Raw genomic sequence first — 20,329 nt, 5'->3', positions numbered from 1 at the left:
CTTTCTCTTATCTTATTTTTGGTGATTGTAGCTCTCAATAGTCACAGGATCCTTGAAGTCACTCTGAGTATCCAGGATGTCCCAGGAGCAGTGCTCTCCCATGGGCAAGCCTGCAGCCAGCCAGCCACCACCTGCTTTTAGAAACCATCCATCCAGAGAAGCTACGGAGAGGGCTAAGTCACAAATGTGGTACACACTTACTAATTCATCTGTGATTGCTCAAGGGTGGTTATTTTCAAATGTATTAATAAGACAAAAGACTTCAGATTCTGCCAGCTCACTTAACCAAAAATCTTCACCTCTCTCATAGAGCTCATGAATTGTCTTGGTTTTGTCCCCGGCTCCTCGTTTCTGTCGTCCTCAAAGCACAGCAGAAATAATGTATGTGCAAAAACTCAATGCCTGTTTCTGGCAAGTTTGTCTGGGCATCCAGCTCTTTGTTTTTTCTTTTTCGCTTCCTTTTTTCCTGCATGTTCTGTTGCTATGCTCCACAAATGAGATCTAATCCTGCTGCCATGACTACAGGGCTTTTCAGAGGCTCCTAAAAGCAAACAGCAAGGTTGCCGACATGCTCCTACAGGAAGACACAGGGCTGGTTCAGGACTTCAGAAGTCTGACATCACCTGCCACTTTACCTCCAGTTTTGGTGAGTTGGGGGATTCATGGTCCTGCAAAGCTTTTATGCCGGACTCCTATTTCTTTTCTGTGCTGAGGACACAGGTGTTGCAAAGCAGCTGCAGGGAAACAGCAGCTTTATCTTCCATCCTGTGTTACCTCATCTTCCATTGTGAAGGCCACAAAAAGGCAAGGCAGCTCAAAGGAGACGAGGGAACAGCCCCATCGCTGTTTGGATGCACATCACAGGGAGAGAAGGAATCACAGCTCTCAATAGCTTTGCAAGTCTCTGTGGCTAATTAGTAGGTGCTAATGTTATCCCAAGCAATTTCCAGTGTGGGAAGTTTTGAAAATTATGCAATCTTCTCAGTACTCTTACTTCAATGGCTCTACAAATACTGTTTGAGAACAGATAAAATCCTGAATCATGCAAGATTAAACTAGGGTAAGCATTCAGATGTTTGTTATATTAACCTGGAGAGTACTAGAGAAATATTCTCAAGAAGATACTACTATACATACAAATTTAAAAGATAATTATACTGAGTCTCCATTAGGAGCCTCTGCAGGAAGCCCTGGCACACAGAGAGGTTCTGGAATAACTTCTCTGCCTAAATTCGTCGATTCTAAGGATAGCTGGACTGTCTGTCCATGATTTTATAGAAGGCTGTACAAATGAGCATAGGTATTGCAGAAACCAGTAGTGTTATAAAGAAAAAGTCTGAACAAACTTGGTAAATGAATGAAAACAGTGAAACACGGCTTATAAAGAGCACAGACTAACAGGCATAAAGTAAAATTATTTGAACAAGGTCTCCGCTAAGTATAATAAATGTAAGGGAGCTACAGCTTCTAATCTGTGGTAGTGCGACGTGATCAATATATGGCCCAGACCTGCAAAAGTAATTCAATATCTTTTTTTGTGTGGTTTCCAAAAGAAAAAGGCTTTGTCCTTTTCCCCAGCTATCTCCATTGCTGCAGTGTGTGCAGCTGACTCAAAGGGCTGCCCACAAAGCAGCCCATTGTGACAAACAGCCTTCTGGAGCAACCGGTTCAGGCTTCACATGCTGCAGTGTTGAGTGCAAATGATAAGTCCACGAATCCACTGCTTCTGTTAAAAGTGGCATCCACACACTCCTAGGAAACCTCAGCTGGAGCCACATCGTGTCCCCCAGGGCAGGGCAATGCCTGTGCTTACCCTTCTTGTAACTGCTCGTTCCCAGACTCCTCAGCCACAAGGATCTCGTACTCCTCAGCAGCATATCTGTCCCAGTCCGAGGGCTCAGGGCCGTCGTTTTCAATGTCCTAAAGCGATCAGACAGTCAGGTACACTATGTCCCTACCTCTCCACAGCTGTTTGCAAAGAAACTGTATACGAACAGCTAGTCAGAAATTGCCTTAACTGAAAGATTCACAATTATCTTAAACTATTTTAACATCTGCACATAAATAACTACGAAAAAATACATCCCTTTGTCTATAAAGCCCAGTGTGTGACCTGAGCTGCCAATAAGCTGAACCTGCTTTGTTTCAGAAGTGCTGAACATTAGTAACTGCACATTTTCTTTGCTCTTGCTCAGCAAGCTCTGCATCTGTGCATTTTGTAACTGGTTAAAGAACTTAGTGATTTAAAATCACTAATTAAATGTAATTGTAACTTATCTTTTGAGGAATTCTTCGCTGAGTTTGAGAGGTTACAGAATAACATCCTTATAAGTAGTTGGACCTCTGCCATTTACTGTAAGACGGGGAAAATAAGTTCCCCTCTGACCCCACTTGACCACTCTCACAATGATCCAGTTTAAACAAACAAACAAAAGTAGGGTGGTTCTGGATCGGGATATATTTAAGCCGTGAATCACGGAACCACAAAGTTCCTCTTACAAGTTATGTGGGAACAGCTGGGAGGGAACCAGAGTTGGTTTTCGCATCCCCATCACTTTACTGTGACCAGATAAGAGGCTTCTGGAGATAAGTCCTTAAGCTGTAGGCACATCTGGTTTCACTGGATATGCAAGGGGAGCCAGAGGGCCCTTACACCAACAGCTGACAAAACTCAAGTCTCTGAACATCCCACGGTTAGTGGTGAGCAGCAACTACGCAACACAAAAGCTACAATCTCCTCCTGCATTTTCTCTGCCTGGGAAGAGAGGTTGGCAAATGACAGTGCAGCCAGGCTGATAACCAGGCACAATATGCAGCATCCAAACCTTCCATCTCATCTGCCGCATGTGTGGCCTGATCATGGAGTCAGCACCTCATCTGCCTCAGCCCCTGTGATGTAAAGAAGGGCTGTCACTGTGGTTCCGGTTAGGCTGTGGGAAAATTGCTAGTGCTGTTTTAAGGATCAGACTCCAACCCAGATGTTTAATAAATCTTCACATGTAGCCTACTTTATGACTGCAGCCACATAGGAGACAGGAAGAGACAAACGAGATTTGAAGTTTTGAATCTCTCAGCTCCTCTCTAAACTGAGCAAATGAAGTCTCCTTCTCTTGCAGCTGAGCCTGTGTCTTTCAGCTTGCTGAATCAGTTCAGCTCAGCAGGCTCCGCTCACTCTCTGCTAGTGCTGGTGGAGTAGAATCAGTGATGGCAAGCAAATCATCGAACAGCAGTACAATTTGTGCTGGAGGAGACCCAGGAGGTCTCTAGTCCCAAACTCTGCTCAAATCAGGGTTTGCTATGAGGTCAGATCTGGGGGCTCAAGGCTTTGTCCAGCCACATCTTGAAAACCTCCAAGAACAGAAGCTGCACAACCTGTTCAAGTGTCTGACCACCCTACTTATGAAAAAGGTTTTATTATATTCAGTTGGATTTTCCCTGCATCCAGTTGCATTCCAAAGATGGGTTTGAGAAGGCCTGTATTTAGAAATAAAGGTGATTTATACCTTTTGCACTGCAAAGGGATCCCTCTGTTCATTGTCCAGATACTTCTCTAAATTAAAGAAGGTGTTGAAGAATACATGAGCCATTCTGCACCTCTTCAGGTCTCGTAGGGTTACTCTTCCTGCAGAATAAAAACCCCACAGTGTTGTGCTGAGTTCTTAGCAAAAGACTGGACCTGTTCCTTGCCAGTCTTATCAAAGTTTTAATCATAACATTGGTATGCTACAATATTACAAAATTTCTTCCCAAGACAGTCAAGGATTTTAACATTATTCAATAAATGGGTACATTTATTAGGCTTAAACCTCACACATTGAGACCTTTCACATTCACACAAAGTATGAAAATGTGAATGGGGATGGTCCAGTTTCATAATCTAGACTGTCAGCACATCCCACAGCTGGAATACACAAGACTTGTTGCTCCAGTTCCAGCAAATTAATTCACAAGGTCTCTTGTTCTAGTATTTCAAAGCTCCTAATGCATAACATTATGGAACAATAGCCATTGTTCAGGCTTTCACCTTGTACAATAATCTCATCCCTGTGATTCCATCACAATGCTCTACCTATAGATGGATTTCACAGTGACATGACTTTCCCAGTCCACCATAGATCAAAGAGGACGGAAACTCCCATTAAACAGGACTTACCTTCCCTCTCTGGCTTAACGAGATCAAGCATCTGGCACAGCAAGTCATGAAATGGCAGCGGTTCTATGCCCATCACTTCCATCCGCTCGCACTGCTCCTCGTAAAAGTACTCCAGTTCGTACATGGAGAGCACTCCATCCCCGTCCAGGTCCATGCACCGAAACCAGTACTCGATGCTAGAAAAGAAGACAGGACATTACATTTAATTGGTGTTTTTAAATCACTAAGTTCTTTAACCAATTACTGCACAGCACTGCACTAGGAGATCCACACAGCACAGATTGCAGCAATGCACGTTCCCCTTCCCTCGGCCTCTAATGCTTCCCCATAAACCCTTTTTATGCACTTGCATGAAGGGAACCTGCCTATCTGCTACAAACATCTCATGGTTTTAGCCCCAGAGCCAGAGCTCCATGGCATGAGGTAACCAAAGGCAGTGATGACTGCCAAGACATTCAACACTACAAGAAAATTTCCATTTTTGAGGGGAAATTGTTTAGAGAAAGAGTTATTTGACCAAAGGTAAGTCACTTTCTTCCTAATAATCCCTGAAACCCAAGCTGCTGTCTCTTGCAGAAAGTGGTAGGTCACAGAAGTTTCTATAATCTTATCTGCTCATCTCAACACCTCTATTAAGACACAGAAATCAGCCAGACCTTGTAGCGCTCCTTTTGTCTTCCTCTGAAATCAGGAGCCACACAAAATCGGCGTAACTCATGCGACCTTGCTTTTGAACTTCATTGCCTCTGGAAGACACGTGAGAAAAACAAACACACACACACCAGGCTCCTAAATACTCAGAACGTTACCAAATGTATTTTTCAAAAGCCCCAGATCACTGGTGAGAGAAAACGGGGCATCATCACCCATTTAGCCTGTACTCCCTGCACTCCCCAGGCACAGCACTTGCTGCCCTGCTGTCGCTGCAGAGCTGTGGCTCATCTACCACATCCCCTCCCACAACAAATGCTGAGCTGTTTTAGTTTTTGGAGACGTTAAAGCAGTGCTCTCCAGCTGTCCTTGTGCCACCGTGGGCACAAACACATCGTGCTTGCATGTTCCCTCCAGCTATGCACAGCTTGTTCTACAACGAGGTCTACAGGTGGTCATCCTGTGGGATTTTTTTAATTTGTTTTCTTCAGATACCCAGAAGTTTCACGCCATTGTCAGGCAGCTCCAACCGGAGCACCATGTTGAAAACCATTCTGATCAGTGGGGATTTTCTGAGAGTATCTTCCATTTCTAATCAGAAGTTCCCTTCGCTTCTGTTCGCAGCCAGTATGCTTCTCCTCACCTCACCACAGCACCGCTGAATATTCGCTCGATAATCCTGTTTGATAAAGCTGGAAACAAAGAAAACATGAAGAAAATAAAGCTACAGGTCACAGGAACAACTACAATCAGTCGTTTTTGCTGAACCCCCACACAGCCATTTCCCATTGCTAACAGAAAGCTCTATCTGCATTGCCTGTCTGGCCACTTTACTGATCCTTGTTTAGCAGCATTTTGTAAAAAACACAGATGATTCTCCCAGTGTGTCTGCCTTTGTATCCTCCCAAACACCATAATTCTCCGCAATTATGGCAACCGTATGTGATCTGGATTCTTAGACATGGGCAGTATTACTCCTACTTTACTGTAGTAGGACTTGTCACATAAGCAAATCCTGCTGATAGGAGACATTTTCAGTGTGTGTTGCAAAAGTTCAGCTATCAAGCAAAAAAAAAAAAAAAAAAAAAAAAAAAAAAAAATCACACTTCTCATCCCTCCAAAACACTTCTTAGCAAAGCACAAGCTGTGGCAATCCTGCTGCAGGGAAGGACAAGGAAAAAGAAGCATCGTTTTAGGTGAGTGGGGGGACTTTGCCAGCCAGGAAATGTGTGTGATAGATTGTTATGGCAGAGACACACCAGCCAAGCAGCAATACCAGCCTGGAGCAGGATTTGCACACTGACCTCACCCCCCCAACTGCTGACACACGTCCTTTAGACGCCCCCTTAGCTCCTTCTGCCTGTTCTCTGTCACGTCTGCAGTCCTGGCCCACTGCATCGACAGTTTCTCCCCTTCCCACAGCACCCCTTCAATCTTTAGCTCCCCAGCACCAGCGCTCTCAAGCCTCTCGTGCAACAAACACTCCATCCCCGTGTTCCCAGCAGGGACCATGTCTCCCGTATCAGCTTTCCCGCGACCTCCAGTCACAGGTTGTGTCCAAACTTCCCATTTCCCCAAAGCTGATTCTCTGTCCCAGACCTACTTTCCCAACAAGTGCAGCAGCCACACAGAAGAACCCGAAGCAGCTTTGTCTTCAGGATTAAACAAGCTGGTTAACAGCTCAAGCTCTTGTCTGAGACATCACACCATGAGTCCTAACACGTAAGCGCATGGGCAGATCATACTCTCAGAACATGGATATTCCTGAAATCAGCCAACCTGAGTGCCTCTTTCTAGCACAACACATACAGAACAAGCGCCTTTGGATTTTTTAGCCCTTTGTGGATTTGTACTCTATTAACGCATCCACGGCCCTTGAACCTTTGAAAACTCATAGCATCTGCTCAACTTGTGGAAAGGAGTTCCACACTGAACTCGAGAGATGTTCTCCAGAGCGTATATGCAAGCTTCTGGAATTCCTCTCATGCATAACAAGGTTGCACTTCAACCTTTGAAATTCATATGGCCTTATCCTTCTTGTCCCTACTTACAAGTTCCTGCAAAAGCCTTAGTAAATAAGAAGTTTCAAGACATTATTTGGGCTTGTTCTTCTGGCAGTGACCCACACATGAGGAGAAGTTCCCTCTCTGGCTACTCACGCAGAAAATAGTATGTACTGTATTTCTCTGCGTCTAAGCCCCTGCAACTGGCTCTGTAAACCAGAATTTGTATAAGAGGTGGAGTGTTCCGTTTAAAGTTTTTTTAGACATCAAATTAAAGCTAGGCTTTACTCTTTACTGGGAACGTTCTATTTTCAGCAATCCCCTTCGTCCTACCACATCTTGCAGGCACCGTACCTTGATCACTGTACCGAGCCAGATCCTTCTGGCTGATGTAAAGATCATGGTCAGTGTCCAGCTCCCAGAATTTACAGTATATAACATAGAAGTGCTCATAGGAGAAATAATCTGTGATCTGATTTATGTCATCCTCTTCTTCCAAGAGAGCAAGAGTCTGAAAGAGCACAAATAAAGCAAGAAGTTAAACCCTGACAAAGAGGCACTTCGGCAGCCAAAGTCCTCCAACCTCTGCAGAAGTTGGTTGAACACAGCTCTGAGAGCTAATGCAAAATGCAGCCTTTCTCCCCTATAGTGGATTTTGTTGCTGCATTCCTTTACAGGCACTTAGCATCTGGCTTGGCTAGCCCAGTTGGGATATGTATGCACAATATGTCTGCTCATTTTCAGCTATAGCGAAGAATGAGGGAGAGAAACAAGAACACAACTGCTGTCTCAGCTGGGATCCATTATTTGTGAAACATTTCTGACCTGCAGAGACTCTTAGAGCCATTTACAACAGCAAGTAAACTCATCACACATCCTTACCTGGCTCCCAAAGGGCAAAATCAAATCTTGCTCCAGACTCATGCCTGGACTGAAGGAGGAGAGCTGGATCCAATCACACTGATCTTCCTGGGCTGTCACTGACAGGAATTAGCCTGGTTTAACTGGGAGGCTTAGCTAGATTTCCAACCATGACATCTGTTAATATGTCTTGTTAGAAGACATTTAATGACAACGTCCCTGTTTCATCCCCACTTCACGCCTACCTCTGTCTCTCTCTTCCCACCGACAGAAGGTATTGCCCGTTTCCCAGTGCCACCTCCCCGCTTGCCTTTCTCCTAGTACTGGGGCCATGGGACACTTTCTCAGTCTTTTCATTCTAAAAAATTATGGCTGCAGGAACATGAAAAAGCCAACAGACTCAGTTGGGCTATAGGTCTCTCCTCCTCTGCCCTCACAGCCTCTCAGAAGGGAGGAGGAGAAGCACAGCCCAAGAGCTACCTCAGGGAGTTGTGTCTCTAACCAGCCAGGTTTAGTGGCCCTTCTATCCACAATGCTGACACTCAAGTCTAAAAAACCCCTGATCACTCACTCTCTAGCCTCTTCAGGTTCTTTGTCAGTCTCTCAAATTTCTTTTCAGGTGATAATCAGTTGGGGAGGTTTTCCAGTAATTTTTTCTTGTATATCTCATGCCAAAATATGCCATGTACAGCAAAGAGCTGCCCCAGCGAAATTGTGCTCCTTGAGCTGCACTTCCCTGCTGCAGAAAGTGAAAGGCACAGCAGATATGCAAGGAGAAAAAGGAGAAGAGTGTATAAAGGGACAAAAATGAGCGAATAAAGACACAGCATAAGTTGGGAGGACTTGTTTATAACAGAGGTGAGGGAGAAACTGGGATCAGAGGGCTTGGACTGGCATGAGGCAATCCAAGGGAGTACTGTTTTTTTCATTAGCTGATGTGACCAGTGGGACAGAAGGAACATGAATTCCTGCTTGAAGCTTTTGAGGAAGACAGGACACTACATTTGGAACAGAGAACAGGATGCAATAGGGAAGTCTCACTGCTTTAGCTGAGTCCTTGACCTTTCAGCCTAAAGACTTTCTTGCTTTTTTAGGCTGGGCTGCAGCTGAGCAGCCTTAGACAGTTTTAACCTGGTGCTTTTGGGCAAAATATACAGAGATCCAAATCCTGAAACTTCTGCCTGATGCAAGGGATTGTAACAGAAACTAAGCTCCATTCATTAACCTTTCTGAAGAAGTCTACTGCAGAAGTGGCAATCGGCTCCTGAGATGTGTGATCCTGCCGTTGCACAGCAAGACATGCCCAACCAACTGTCGGGGAGCTGATTGCTGGTTGGGAGTCAGGAAACTGGCTGTCTTACCCCCCATGTATTGCAGGCAACACAGCGACTGTTCTTGGCTGCTCAGCGAGCCACTTGACATAGGTGCGCTGCTGCGTCTGGCTTGCCCTCTGGCTAGATCAGGAGCCAAGAGCCAAGCTGCTCGATGTAGCTTCCCAGTGGGTGTCCTGTCACCCCCTGACCTTCCATCAGTGCCTTTGGGGCTGCTCCACACTCTGGTCTTCTCTCATCCCAACTCGGACTCTTTGTTTAGCTCCCTCACTACACAGCTATAGTAACAGCAGCATAATGAGGTAGGTCTGTATCTTGTTCAGGGAGAAACCAACATACTTGCAAGAAGTTGCTTTTCCTCAGCTCTGTTAGAGTGATCTTGCCAGACCAGGATCGATTGACCGTGTAGAATATTCTCTGTATAACCTGCAACACATGAACAGTGTCCTTGAAATCAACTCCTGAAATGCATCACTCTGGGAATTTAAATGCAGTAACTGTATTTCATTTATTCACTCATCCTAATGGAGTTCTTTTTGAAAACTGTTTTCTTATCTTTTTTGTAGATACCACTATCCTCAATTCACTATTCAGTCTGAAAGTAACGTTTGTTTCTGAAACACTATTATCCATTTCCACTCCAGAAATATTTTCACTGCTCTTAATTCACATCTTTAAGCACACAGACGCATTATTTCTATCAGGGGATATGTTCAAAGTGTTGAAACACTTTGAAACTGAGTTTTTTCAGGTTTTAGGCACTGCAGCTTGCATGGATCTCAACCAAAACAGTGTTCTGCACCAGGAAAAAAAAAAAAAAAAGTCATCAAATCAGGACTTTTGAACAGGAAACAGGGCATGTAAATTAAAGCTACGATTGATGTCTGACCTATTGTATCCATAACAATGCCTCATCCTTCAGTGGCTCCACTGAAAGTAAGCAACAGAGATAATCTGTCTGCATTTATCTTAGGTGAGCATTAATCTCATTTGTCTCCTTTACTGATATGTCTGTGGTGAAAGCGAGTGAAGAGCATGGGGGGATGCACAGACTTCTGAGGTCCCAAGAAAACAGGTCACACTATGAGACTGAGTACACTGCCAAGTACCTAAACCAGCAAGCTGAGCCCTTCCTAGGCTGCTCCTTGTTATCTTGTCAAGTATCAAGGTGGGGAAAACACAGATGTGTGATCAGGAACATGCAAGAATAAACTTAACAGGGAAACAACAAATAAACATCTTCAGCAAAATAAATTAGAAATACAATTAATTTGAATATCAGTACTGGAATCATGAATACAATTCTTGTTGACCAAACCTAGTACAGACAAACTTTTCAGGTCTCCAACATCATGTTGACATATTAACGTAGAACTTTTGTAACCTTAATAGCATATGCTATTCCAACATGAAAATTAACTTTACACAACAATACGGACACTACAGTGATTAACCCAGTTAACGAATGAGTTTGCTTCTTAGCTAGAACTAATTTCAAGTGGGGAATCACCAATTGAAGGGCCATGCTTTTACTCAGTCACACAAGGGCTGGTTCTTAGTCCAAAACAAATCTGGAACCAAGGATGAGATTGTTGATTGTAGCAATCACTAAGTAATGTTTATGGCCTGTGTAATGCAAGAGGTTAAACTAGGTAATCACAATGATCTTTTCTGGTCTTAAGCACAATGGAAAAGCTGTACGTCTGTTTCTTCTTTAATGCCTCTGGCAGCCGCTGCCATTCTGGACTCTATTTTTGGACCTTGTTTGGCCTTTGCTTCCAGATTGCACAAGAGCTGAGAGACTGGAGTGGATCTCACCTCATACATAACCCATTATCACACCTGACAAACTTGTTGCAATTCCTAAAGATACAGGGATTTCGCACCATTCCAAGGGCTCAAAATAACAATTCCAAGAATCAGAAAACAGACTCCTAGCCTGCAATCTTTCTTTTCCTCTGCCTGCAGGGTAATAAAAGATAAAATATCCCCGTTTATGACACATAAGAAACTATCAGTATTGTCTGGTAGAGGTACAAAGATGGTCCATCTGCTCTCTCCTCACCTAGCTGCAAAAAAAGTCATTCAGAGGTAAAATGGAATCTCTTTTACCATGTCCAGACACTCAGTGCAGGTTTTATTATTTGAATAATGGTCCAGTTCCAGTAGATAGTACATAGTGTATATATCAACACAAAGTGTCAATATTTCTCTTTTCCAGGTTGAGAAAACCAAGCTGTCAAAAACAGCAGCTGGGAAACATCCTAGAACATAACACCACAGCCTGACATGATTTGTAGCATTCAAGCCACACTTGTCAGTTATGCCTTACTGATTCATTTTTCCCAGCATGGAAGATTATTTATTCTGACTTCAGTACCTAAGCCTTTGAAAGAGGGAGCCCCTTCCTATTTGCCCATTATCCTCATGTAACCAACCTCCAGGACCCAAACCACTGATGGGTCAGTTCTAGACCTTTCCCCAGTCTTCCCATAAAAGAATAAAAGCAATACCATTACTGGAACAATTCACAGAGCTTTATTAAAGCCTGTAGGCCATCCTACCCTTACATATTTGCATTAGTAATACTGCATAAGACAAAGCATTTTTCAACAAGCGAAATGTTTGGCCAAGCTGGTTTTAGTTGACTCAGCTTTCAACAACAGCATACACTGCTAACTCTGAGCCTTGTCTGGACATTCTGGGAGAAGTCACATTTTAAAGCTTTTGCAATAAATGCTGTGTGATATTCTGCATCATCTTCACCAGCTTCAGGAATCGGTCCCTGTTAAAAGAAACACAAGTAGATTAGTATACTTGGAATACAACAGCTCACAAGTAGTGACACAGATTAAAGCACAGCCTGTTTTATCCAAAAGGCATCTCTAAAAGGTGCAGAGGTAGGCAAAAAAAAAATTGAAGTGTGCATACATATCTTACCCATGCTAGACTGTTCGCTTACTCTCTAGGTGATTTCAGCCAAGTGATGCTGTATCCAGCAATGAACACAAAAGCTGGTGTGTCCTTACAGTCCTCATCTGTAACACAAACATAAAATGTAGTTCTTGCTCTTGCAGCAAATACAGCATTCTGTTGCTGTAAGCAGCTATAAGGTACTCTACCTTGAAGAGATCAAAAGGATCCAAGTAGTCTCAAAGTCCAAGGCTGTTTCCTTCTTTACCTCCTGGTGGAAATACTGAATTTTGTAATGTCAAAGAGAGAGAAGTGCCAAAATGTCTGTGAAAGGAGATGTGAGAAATAGGAATTGCTGATGTCAGAAAGAAGAGCGATGGCTGCAGTGGGCCAAGTGTTGCCACTCTAGATGGGAACCAGCTGACCCAGACTGACTGTCTCCCAAGGTCTTGAACCTGCTCCAACTCAGCGATGTGGCCATGGCCAAACACCCTGAACTCAGGAGGTGTCTGTCTGTCAGCACAGACACCCAGAGCAGCATTGTCCTGCCAGCATGAGGAGTCTGTGGAGCACATCGCAGCTTTGTAGGATGTGCTGCTACACACCGTTTGCCTCAACCACCAGCACCACTGTTGCCTGGCTGCCTGGGAGCAAGCCTAGGAAGGCACTTCTGTCAGAGTATGGTGAGTGAGGGTGCATAAAGGCTCAGCAAGTGGAGACACAAACTCAATTAAGAAGCATCGAGGAGCTTCACAAACTCATGAAGGGTCCAGAAGATCTGTGACTACTTTATGTTGGTCACACAGGACCTCACCCAGGCACAAGGGAAGTTGTAGAAAAGGAGAAAGGAAGGAAAAGGTGTTGCCCTTTTTAGCAGCAGCCTGCACATCAGTTACCTTGAGGTGGAACACCTGGTCTCTCAGACCAGAACATGCACTGCACCCCAATGAGGTCCAGAAACCACAGCAATTGCTGCTTCAGAACACCAAGGGTGATTATTTGGGGGATTACTCTACAAAAACATTTGTTTCTTGCCTTTATTCCCTCCTTCACACCCTGAAAAAGACAGGAACAGCATGTGACTTGAGAAGAGGAACCTGAAAGGCGGACACACAGAACTGCTTTTGTCACCACTCAACAGCCAGCACCACGACAACCACACATTGTACCTTGACACACTCACCGGCAAAGAACAACTGCTTGATATTGCAGTGGGAAATCGATGCTATAGTGTGACCTTAAATCTTTCAGCTCTCACTCCTCCATGTACTTTAAACACCAAATACCAGGGTACCTGTGCCACAGGCACCTTCCACACTCACCCATTCCTGTGCCTCCGTAATTCCCTGGCCATCGCTGTACCTGCTCTGGCCAGTTACTGTGCTTAATGGATCTGTTGTCTTGCTCCATGAGGACTAAATATGTTGATAATACACTGATGCTCACATCCACCTAAACATTTAAGTCTAACTGCTGACTGCAAAGTTGGAACAAAGCTACAGAACAAACCCCAAAACCAAACAGTAGTCACAAAAGCTCAGACTCAGAGTAGAGAAGCTTTCAGTTGAGAGCAAGAGGCAGGAGAATTGGAGAGGAGACCCTGGTGAGCAATGAATACTCTGTACCATGGAACAATCACAGATTCTCCATGCTCAAGTGACAGAAATCTTCGAACACATAACCCTCCATGTCTCAGCAGCCCAGCAGAACCAGGGGCAACTTTGCATCTCTCAAAGACCAAAGAAGGACCTCTCATTTTCCTTCATCAGGATTAAAGGCAAAAAAAATTGCTTTTATAGATTTGCTTAAGACCAGAAAGAATCATTATTAACCTTTTGAATAACCTCTTGTACACACACAGATCCATTTTTCATTTAGGAGTAGCTCTTAAAATAACTAATTGTCAGTAATATTAAAAAGCACCTGTTTTTTCGAAACAAGGGAAAGATTTCCCAATGGGAACAGTGACAAGTCAAAGGGAGGGTTGGTATAGCAGTGTCAAGGGAGCCAGCCTACCGTCGTAATATACCGGGAATGGAACTCCGGAGCATCTTTCAGGAACGTCAGGCCAGGATGCGTTTCCACCACATCCTGCAAGATAAGGCAAAATAAAATGAAATAGATTTTCTTCTCCTTTTAATGTTTAGAAGTTGACTGGGTTTACAAACCAATTATTTTGCTTATTTTTGAAACTGTATTTACAGCATTAGCAATAAAATTGAAATGATATCTATTTATCTGTAAAGTGAACCTTCTAGAATTATAAGTAGAATACATTTTCTGCACAATACGCACCTGTTGGGCCATTTTGATTTACTTAAGGACAGAAAAACAAAGGAAGAGAGTTAGTGAGTAGATGAAAACTCATTTGCATTGAATGAGACAAAAATTCAGTTAGTTGACCATGCAACTATCTCCTCTCCAAAGTGTTTTTTTTTTCCTCCATTCACTGAAGATATTAACATTTATTAGAGCTGGGTGTCAGAAATAAACATCCCTTGAAAGGTTGAGAAAGTTGCCTTTTATGTCCTCCACAACAAAGAAAGCTCTTGTGAGCCTCAGAATGCATACAGGTACGATCAATGCTTTTTGAAAATTTACTGGAACTACCTGTGAAAATGTATTTTTCTCAAGGTCAGCTTTCTGTAAGCCAAACCCTGTGTCACAATGCCAAATCTACCAAGAAATGCATGACCAAAACCACAGAGAAACTGCTCAGATGCTGAATGAAACAGATCAGATCCTGTATGAATCAATGTCTGTGTAATTTTTACATGTCTGATCCCTCTACCCTTAAAAAAAAAAGGCGCAAAGAAGCACTCAAAGCTTTGTTTTGTCTACACCATGATATGGCAAAGCGACAAGAGCAGACAAAGTGCCCTCAGGCATGTGATATGACCAGATTTTGGCCAGTCTAACTTTATGTCTAATACAATGGTGTAATATGGTGTAATATTGCTAGTCTCTGGCTGACTGATAAACCAGATGTACATGCCTTTGATTGCACAAGTAGCTCAAAAGCAGAGCTGCTATCAGTCAGGAAAGGCAGTGTGAAATGGAACATGAGAAAATTTATCCACCACAGTCCCAGTTTTGTTTGAGACACAGAAACACCCAGTGCCGACACAAAAATCTTTCCCCAAAGCAGCATCTCCACAGAGGCTTTGCATAGAGGGCAAGAGCGTGAGAAATTTAAGGGTATGTGGAAAAACTCAGAAAAATAAATCAACAGATGATCAGAGGAACAGATGGAACTGACTTATAGAGAAGCTATAAAGAAACCCTAAACCCATCCACAGGCTGCCTGAATGGTCACAAATAATTAAAGAATGATACTTTGTTAAAAGTGTCACATGTGAATAAAAGGAAATGAAATCAAGATGCACAGATTTAGCCTGATTATTAGGGGGGAGAGAAAAAAAAAAAAATCAGCAGTGAGACTTGTGTAGTAGCAGGTTTAGAGGCATACAGACAGCAACTGGAACTGCAAATTTTGCAAAGTTTTCCACATGATATTGCATCTGGTAGTCTTGCTAGACAAATTCAATTATAATTGTCTTGTCAAGCAACTTTTACAACTTTTCTAATAAGCTTGTATGTTGTGCTTGAGTTTCAACAGTGCCATGCATTTTTCCCAATAACCGCCCTAGAGAAATGAGGCAAATTTCAGCCTGGTTACCAGGCACTGACAAATATGAATCCTAACAAGAGACAGAGACTAAATAAAGCTTTGACAATCCTCAGCAACTTTAGCAAGATATGTAGCTGGTTGGCACTTACGCAAAATAGTCTACTTAAAAAATGCTTACTTCTGTTTCACTCCAAGATAAACTCAACCCAGGTGCTGTTCAAACCAAAGGTCTGCATGCCCTCGGTATACATTTAAAGACATGAAAATAAATAAGTTACAAAATAAACAGCTCTCTTTCCCCATCCATTCACTGCTGAGCTGTTGCAGGTACCTGAAGCAGCGGGATGAAATCCTCCTGTTCCAGGTAGTCACAGCCAGGCTTCGCTAAGAGGTACGTGAATCGGGATGCATCATCATGGCAGTTCCGCAGGACGCTAGAAGAGAGATGAAGAGTTACTGCAACCCCTTTGTACTCACAAGACAATCACAAACTACAGGTGGATTATGAAGTGCCTTGTCACATTATGCAATACACCTACACTGGGAGTGATGCAAAGTTGACCTCAGCCCACCAGCACCCTTTTTTTTTTTCCCAATATCTTTCAGCAGCACCGAGGTACTTCCACTCAGTGGAGCTTTTTTTTATGTTAACATTGCTGTGGTAAACAAGGTTTCTTACTGAAGACTGTTCTTTCTTTGATTCCACAGCATCTTAGTAAGTAACCTGACTTTTCCAAACACCGCATGCTCAATATTCTCGTTTGAAGTCAACAAGATGAACCTAAAGGGATACCGTAACAGACATGCTCTTCAATTTAATCCTTTATTATATTTAAATATTTGAGGATATTGCCAAACTACAGTGACTAAATTTTCCACCAGAAAAATCACTCCTCAGATGGCAAAAAAAGAGCAAGCCTTGTTAATTCTGGCACAGCCGGCTGGTGTGCGCTGAAGTCATGGAAATGAGTCTAATGAAGTAATTAGTAGGACTTAATAGGACTGAGTATTTAGAGAAGCATGTAAACTCATTCCTTAGGTGGATGGTTTGCATCTCTGACACCAATTCTTCTCTCTGCTTTCTTCTAATACAAGATACTGCGCTGGTCAGAAGTATCATGATTACTTAATTCACTCTGAACAAAAATACTTGTGAAAATGGAAACTCCATGACATTTAGCAAATCACTACTAAATACCTGTAGCAGAAGAGAACATTCGGCTATATTAAAAACTAAGTTGTTCATATTGTATAAGGAAAACAATAAATCGCTCAGAAAATTACCCCATATTCTTTAATAACTGTGAAAATATAAATACACTTAATTATTTACTGTGAGTGATTATTCACTCCCCTCCTCTCCTGAAAGCATAGGAATTGATGTTGAAATATACTACTGAAACACCAGTTGTTTTCCTGCAGAGATCACAATGTAAGTGCCTTGCCACTAATTCTGGCCTCATCACTCTACCAAAAGCAGACTTTACAAAAAAGGGGGTTTCTAAATAGGTGTTTCAGGTCAGGGAAAAAAAAAAAAAAAAAAGATTTAGTGGCTGACAAGCAATCCTGTTAGCTGCACATTCATATCATCATAGCGTCAATTAACAGATACAGTCTAAATGAGCTTCAGAAAAGAAGTGTTAATGTTTTAGCTCAAAAAAACCCAAACAAACGATCAGGTACATAAAGATGAATCCCAAAGCCATGTCTTAGCAAGGAACTAGAAGATCAGAATTTCAGAAGTATTCTATACCCAGTAATTCCTATTGGCTTCAAATGAGACCAGTGAGCATGCCAGGGCAGCTACTAAGATGCTTGAAAATAGACTTCAGCAATTAAAGATACTCGGGTTAAAATTATGGCTGTTTGGACCACTGTAGTCTAGCTTTACCAGGAACTTTACCAGGTTCATTTCTGTCTGTCATGTTTCCAGAAAAAAATGTACAACTGTCAGAGGGGAAGAGGAGGGAAAAAAATTTTCCTAAAAAAGCAATTAAAAAGTGAGAAAAGCATACAAAACTTGGCTTGGAAATGGTGTGGTTAAAAGAATACAGAATAGGGGCATGAGCACAGTCTGCAAATATCTGAAGGATGTGAAAGTCAGGGGAGTGAAAATATGTGGTATCATACACGAGGGATTAATTAGGAGTAATTGAAGGAACCTAAGGAAGGAAAAAAAATGTTGTCTGTGTTAAGAAAAAAACTTACTGATCAGAGTCACCCCTAACATTTTTGCAGTTTTGCCAGGGTAACTAGAAGCTGTTTTGACAATATTGCAGGAAATACTTTGGGAACTCAGGGTTAAAGGCTACTTTAAGAATCTGAAGAGCAACCAATAAGTAAAAAATTAGAACCCTCTCTTGATCTGTGATGGAGACATTGTTCAGGTGTTTCCCAAGGTAGATTAAAGCCTGAATTGCCCTGGAGGAAGAAAGATGAGGCAAGAGAACAGGTCTGTTCTATCTCACACCTCTGACTCCAAGCACAATACATCCAGAGGTCTCAATTTCAGACAGAAGCCTGTGGAAGTGACTGTCAAACACCACACATTTATTATACAATGTGCTTGAGGAAGGTAATAACCATTAAAACTCCAAGTATCCACTTGCATCATGCTTCTTTATTTTATGTTCCTTCTTTCTGACCTAGAACATTATCACATGCCTCCTCTCCCCATTCCCAAATGGCACTCAGGTATTAGTGTGGCAGCAGTAAGGGCTCAGATAAATATATCCAAAATCTGCTGACATCTATCAGCTCTCCTGTGAAAGGCTGACATATTTCTAGGGAGCGTGTTAATACATTTTAGACATAAACCAGACCAAAACATCTTATCATCTATACAATTGCTTCCAAGTTTGTTGATGCAGCATGAAAACAAATGTTCAGGGAGTTTTGGGGAAGAAAACTTAAGCTGATGGAGATTTCTAAGTTCCTTATTTAGAAGAAAACAAATGGCAATGATTTGAAAAGCCTCGTGGAAGAAAAATTTTGCATTTGCTATACTCACTTTCTCCACATAGATACAACTGAGTGTACAGATACACATCCTGTCCTCTCTCCTCCTGATGCACTGAACATCGGTGCTTTCCAGTAGAGTGGGCAGCCACAGACCTGTAACAAAACACCGCAACAAAGAGGAACACAAAAGCAATCACAACAGCCTGCTTGTTCAGACACTAAATTCACCATCAAGACTTTTATGTAAGGGAAGTAAAGTGGTAATGGCCCACAAGTTAGTCAAGAAGTGACTTAGGTACACCAAGGTTCAGAATGCACCAATAACTTCCTACTTTGTCATATGCCGTTTTAAATAGCTGAGAAATACTTCCTGTCGGGCCAGGAAAAGGATCAGAGACCATCAAGCTCTTAAGTTCTGTCTTTGAGCTGTTCAGCAAGATCCCCTGCAAAGCGAAGTGCAGAGAGATGGGCACCCCTGTGTACACGGAAGGAGGAAGATTTTGAAGAAGTAGAGGCATCATTCCTGCTTTCCCCACAAAGCCTCTTTCATCTCTTCTGTTAAGCAAGACTATCCTGCAAGTCCATTCTTAATTTTTTTGTCAGAGCCTGCATGTTTCTTCAGGAAGCCCAATCAGCACAAGAACTGCTTTCAGATTTAGCCAACCCTGGCAGGCAACTGTACTTCTACAGGCATTTAGCTACACTGAGGAATGACATTTACTTTCCACTGTTTTATTTGTGTAGTGTGTTCTCTCACGTTTATTTTAGAGCCCCCAAACTAGTGCCATTATAAATAATCCCAATGAACAGAAGCAAGCCTTACAATGGAGGACATCCATATAGAGACATGCAGAGACCAGACAGAAAGGCTGAGGGGTCTCTTCTACACCACCCTCCTGCTTTTCCTAGTTGGAACACAACAGGCTACACACAGTTGCCTGTCTTGCTATAAAGTCAGTTTCAAACCTTTTTTTGGTCAAGCAAATAAGTGTTTCTGTTTATGTTTTCAGAAGTGATTTACAAATAACGCCAGTCACTTCCTCCAAAAACAAACAAAAACCCAACCTTTCAGAAAAAAATCTTCCTTGCTGGAAAACAAGGCTCCTCTTGGACAGAACATCACTGCTCAGTCTACAGTGCCAAAGATGCATTTAGGGCAAAGTGAACATATGAGATGCGTCTGATAACTGTTGGTTTCAGATCAGCATTACTAAAAACCATGGCTGAAGGAGAGGAAAATAGAACCACCCATCTGCTTCGTGCTCCCACACAAGTGCTGTGTTTTGTTCCCCAGAGCCAGGAGCTCATTAGCAGACTGTAACAGCCCCAAGCCTGCTGACACCTGCGTTACGGATATTGGACGCACGCATCTCCGTGGCTGAGGGTTGACTAAGCATTTCCCTCTTTGTGTCCAAGGAGCAGTGGGCTGGAAGCTGCTTTCTCAAGCAGTGCTGCACCAGTATCCACAGGCCCTGCCCAGGTGAGGGGACAGGTACCCGCAAGGAAGGCAGCTGGCACTACCTAAAGCCACAGACGCAACCTACGCTTCTGCTATCTTCTGAGCGTAGTTAGAGAGGAACAGCAAAATAAAAATGCAATTTGTATTCGGAAAGAAATCTGAAAGAACCATTTCACCAATCAAAGCAAGAAGGAGAATAGACATCAGACATGCCAAACAGCAAACTGAGCTCATGTTTCTTCTTATGATCTAAATCTTTCTCATTTTCTTAACCTAAACAAAAAACATTCAGAGAAAAAGGATATTGGTTCTTTTTTTCCACTAAAAAAAAATAGAATAGCTGTGAGACACTTTATCAGTTTTAGT

At 42.6% G+C, this 20,329-nt stretch overlaps 1 protein-coding gene across 3 annotated transcripts in view; it reads right to left on the bottom strand.

The window, feature by feature from the left end:
- The window catches only part of PPP2R3A (protein phosphatase 2 regulatory subunit B''alpha), a 56,527-nt gene that overhangs the window by 7,229 nt on the left and 28,969 nt on the right, over positions 1 to 20,329 (bottom strand). For all 3 annotated transcript variants that reach the window (XM_065640125.1, XM_065640126.1, XM_065640127.1), the window contains 10 exons: positions 18,554 to 18,657; positions 15,875 to 15,977; positions 13,929 to 14,003; positions 9,339 to 9,425; positions 7,162 to 7,318; positions 5,448 to 5,496; positions 4,810 to 4,899; positions 4,154 to 4,329; positions 3,504 to 3,622; positions 1,814 to 1,920 (listed from right to left, as the gene is read on the bottom strand). In XM_065640125.1, the coding sequence (XP_065496197.1) occupies positions 1,814 to 1,920; positions 3,504 to 3,622; positions 4,154 to 4,329; positions 4,810 to 4,899; positions 5,448 to 5,496; positions 7,162 to 7,318; positions 9,339 to 9,425; positions 13,929 to 14,003; positions 15,875 to 15,977; positions 18,554 to 18,657 (1,067 nt within the window). The remainder of the gene's footprint in view (positions 1 to 1,813; positions 1,921 to 3,503; positions 3,623 to 4,153; positions 4,330 to 4,809; positions 4,900 to 5,447; positions 5,497 to 7,161; positions 7,319 to 9,338; positions 9,426 to 13,928; positions 14,004 to 15,874; positions 15,978 to 18,553; positions 18,658 to 20,329) is intronic.

Source organism: Caloenas nicobarica, chromosome 8 (genome assembly GCF_036013445.1).
Source record: "Caloenas nicobarica isolate bCalNic1 chromosome 8, bCalNic1.hap1, whole genome shotgun sequence".
NCBI classification, from domain to species: domain Eukaryota; kingdom Metazoa; phylum Chordata; class Aves; order Columbiformes; family Columbidae; genus Caloenas; species Caloenas nicobarica.
This window is presented reverse-complemented; position numbering and strand designations above follow the sequence as displayed.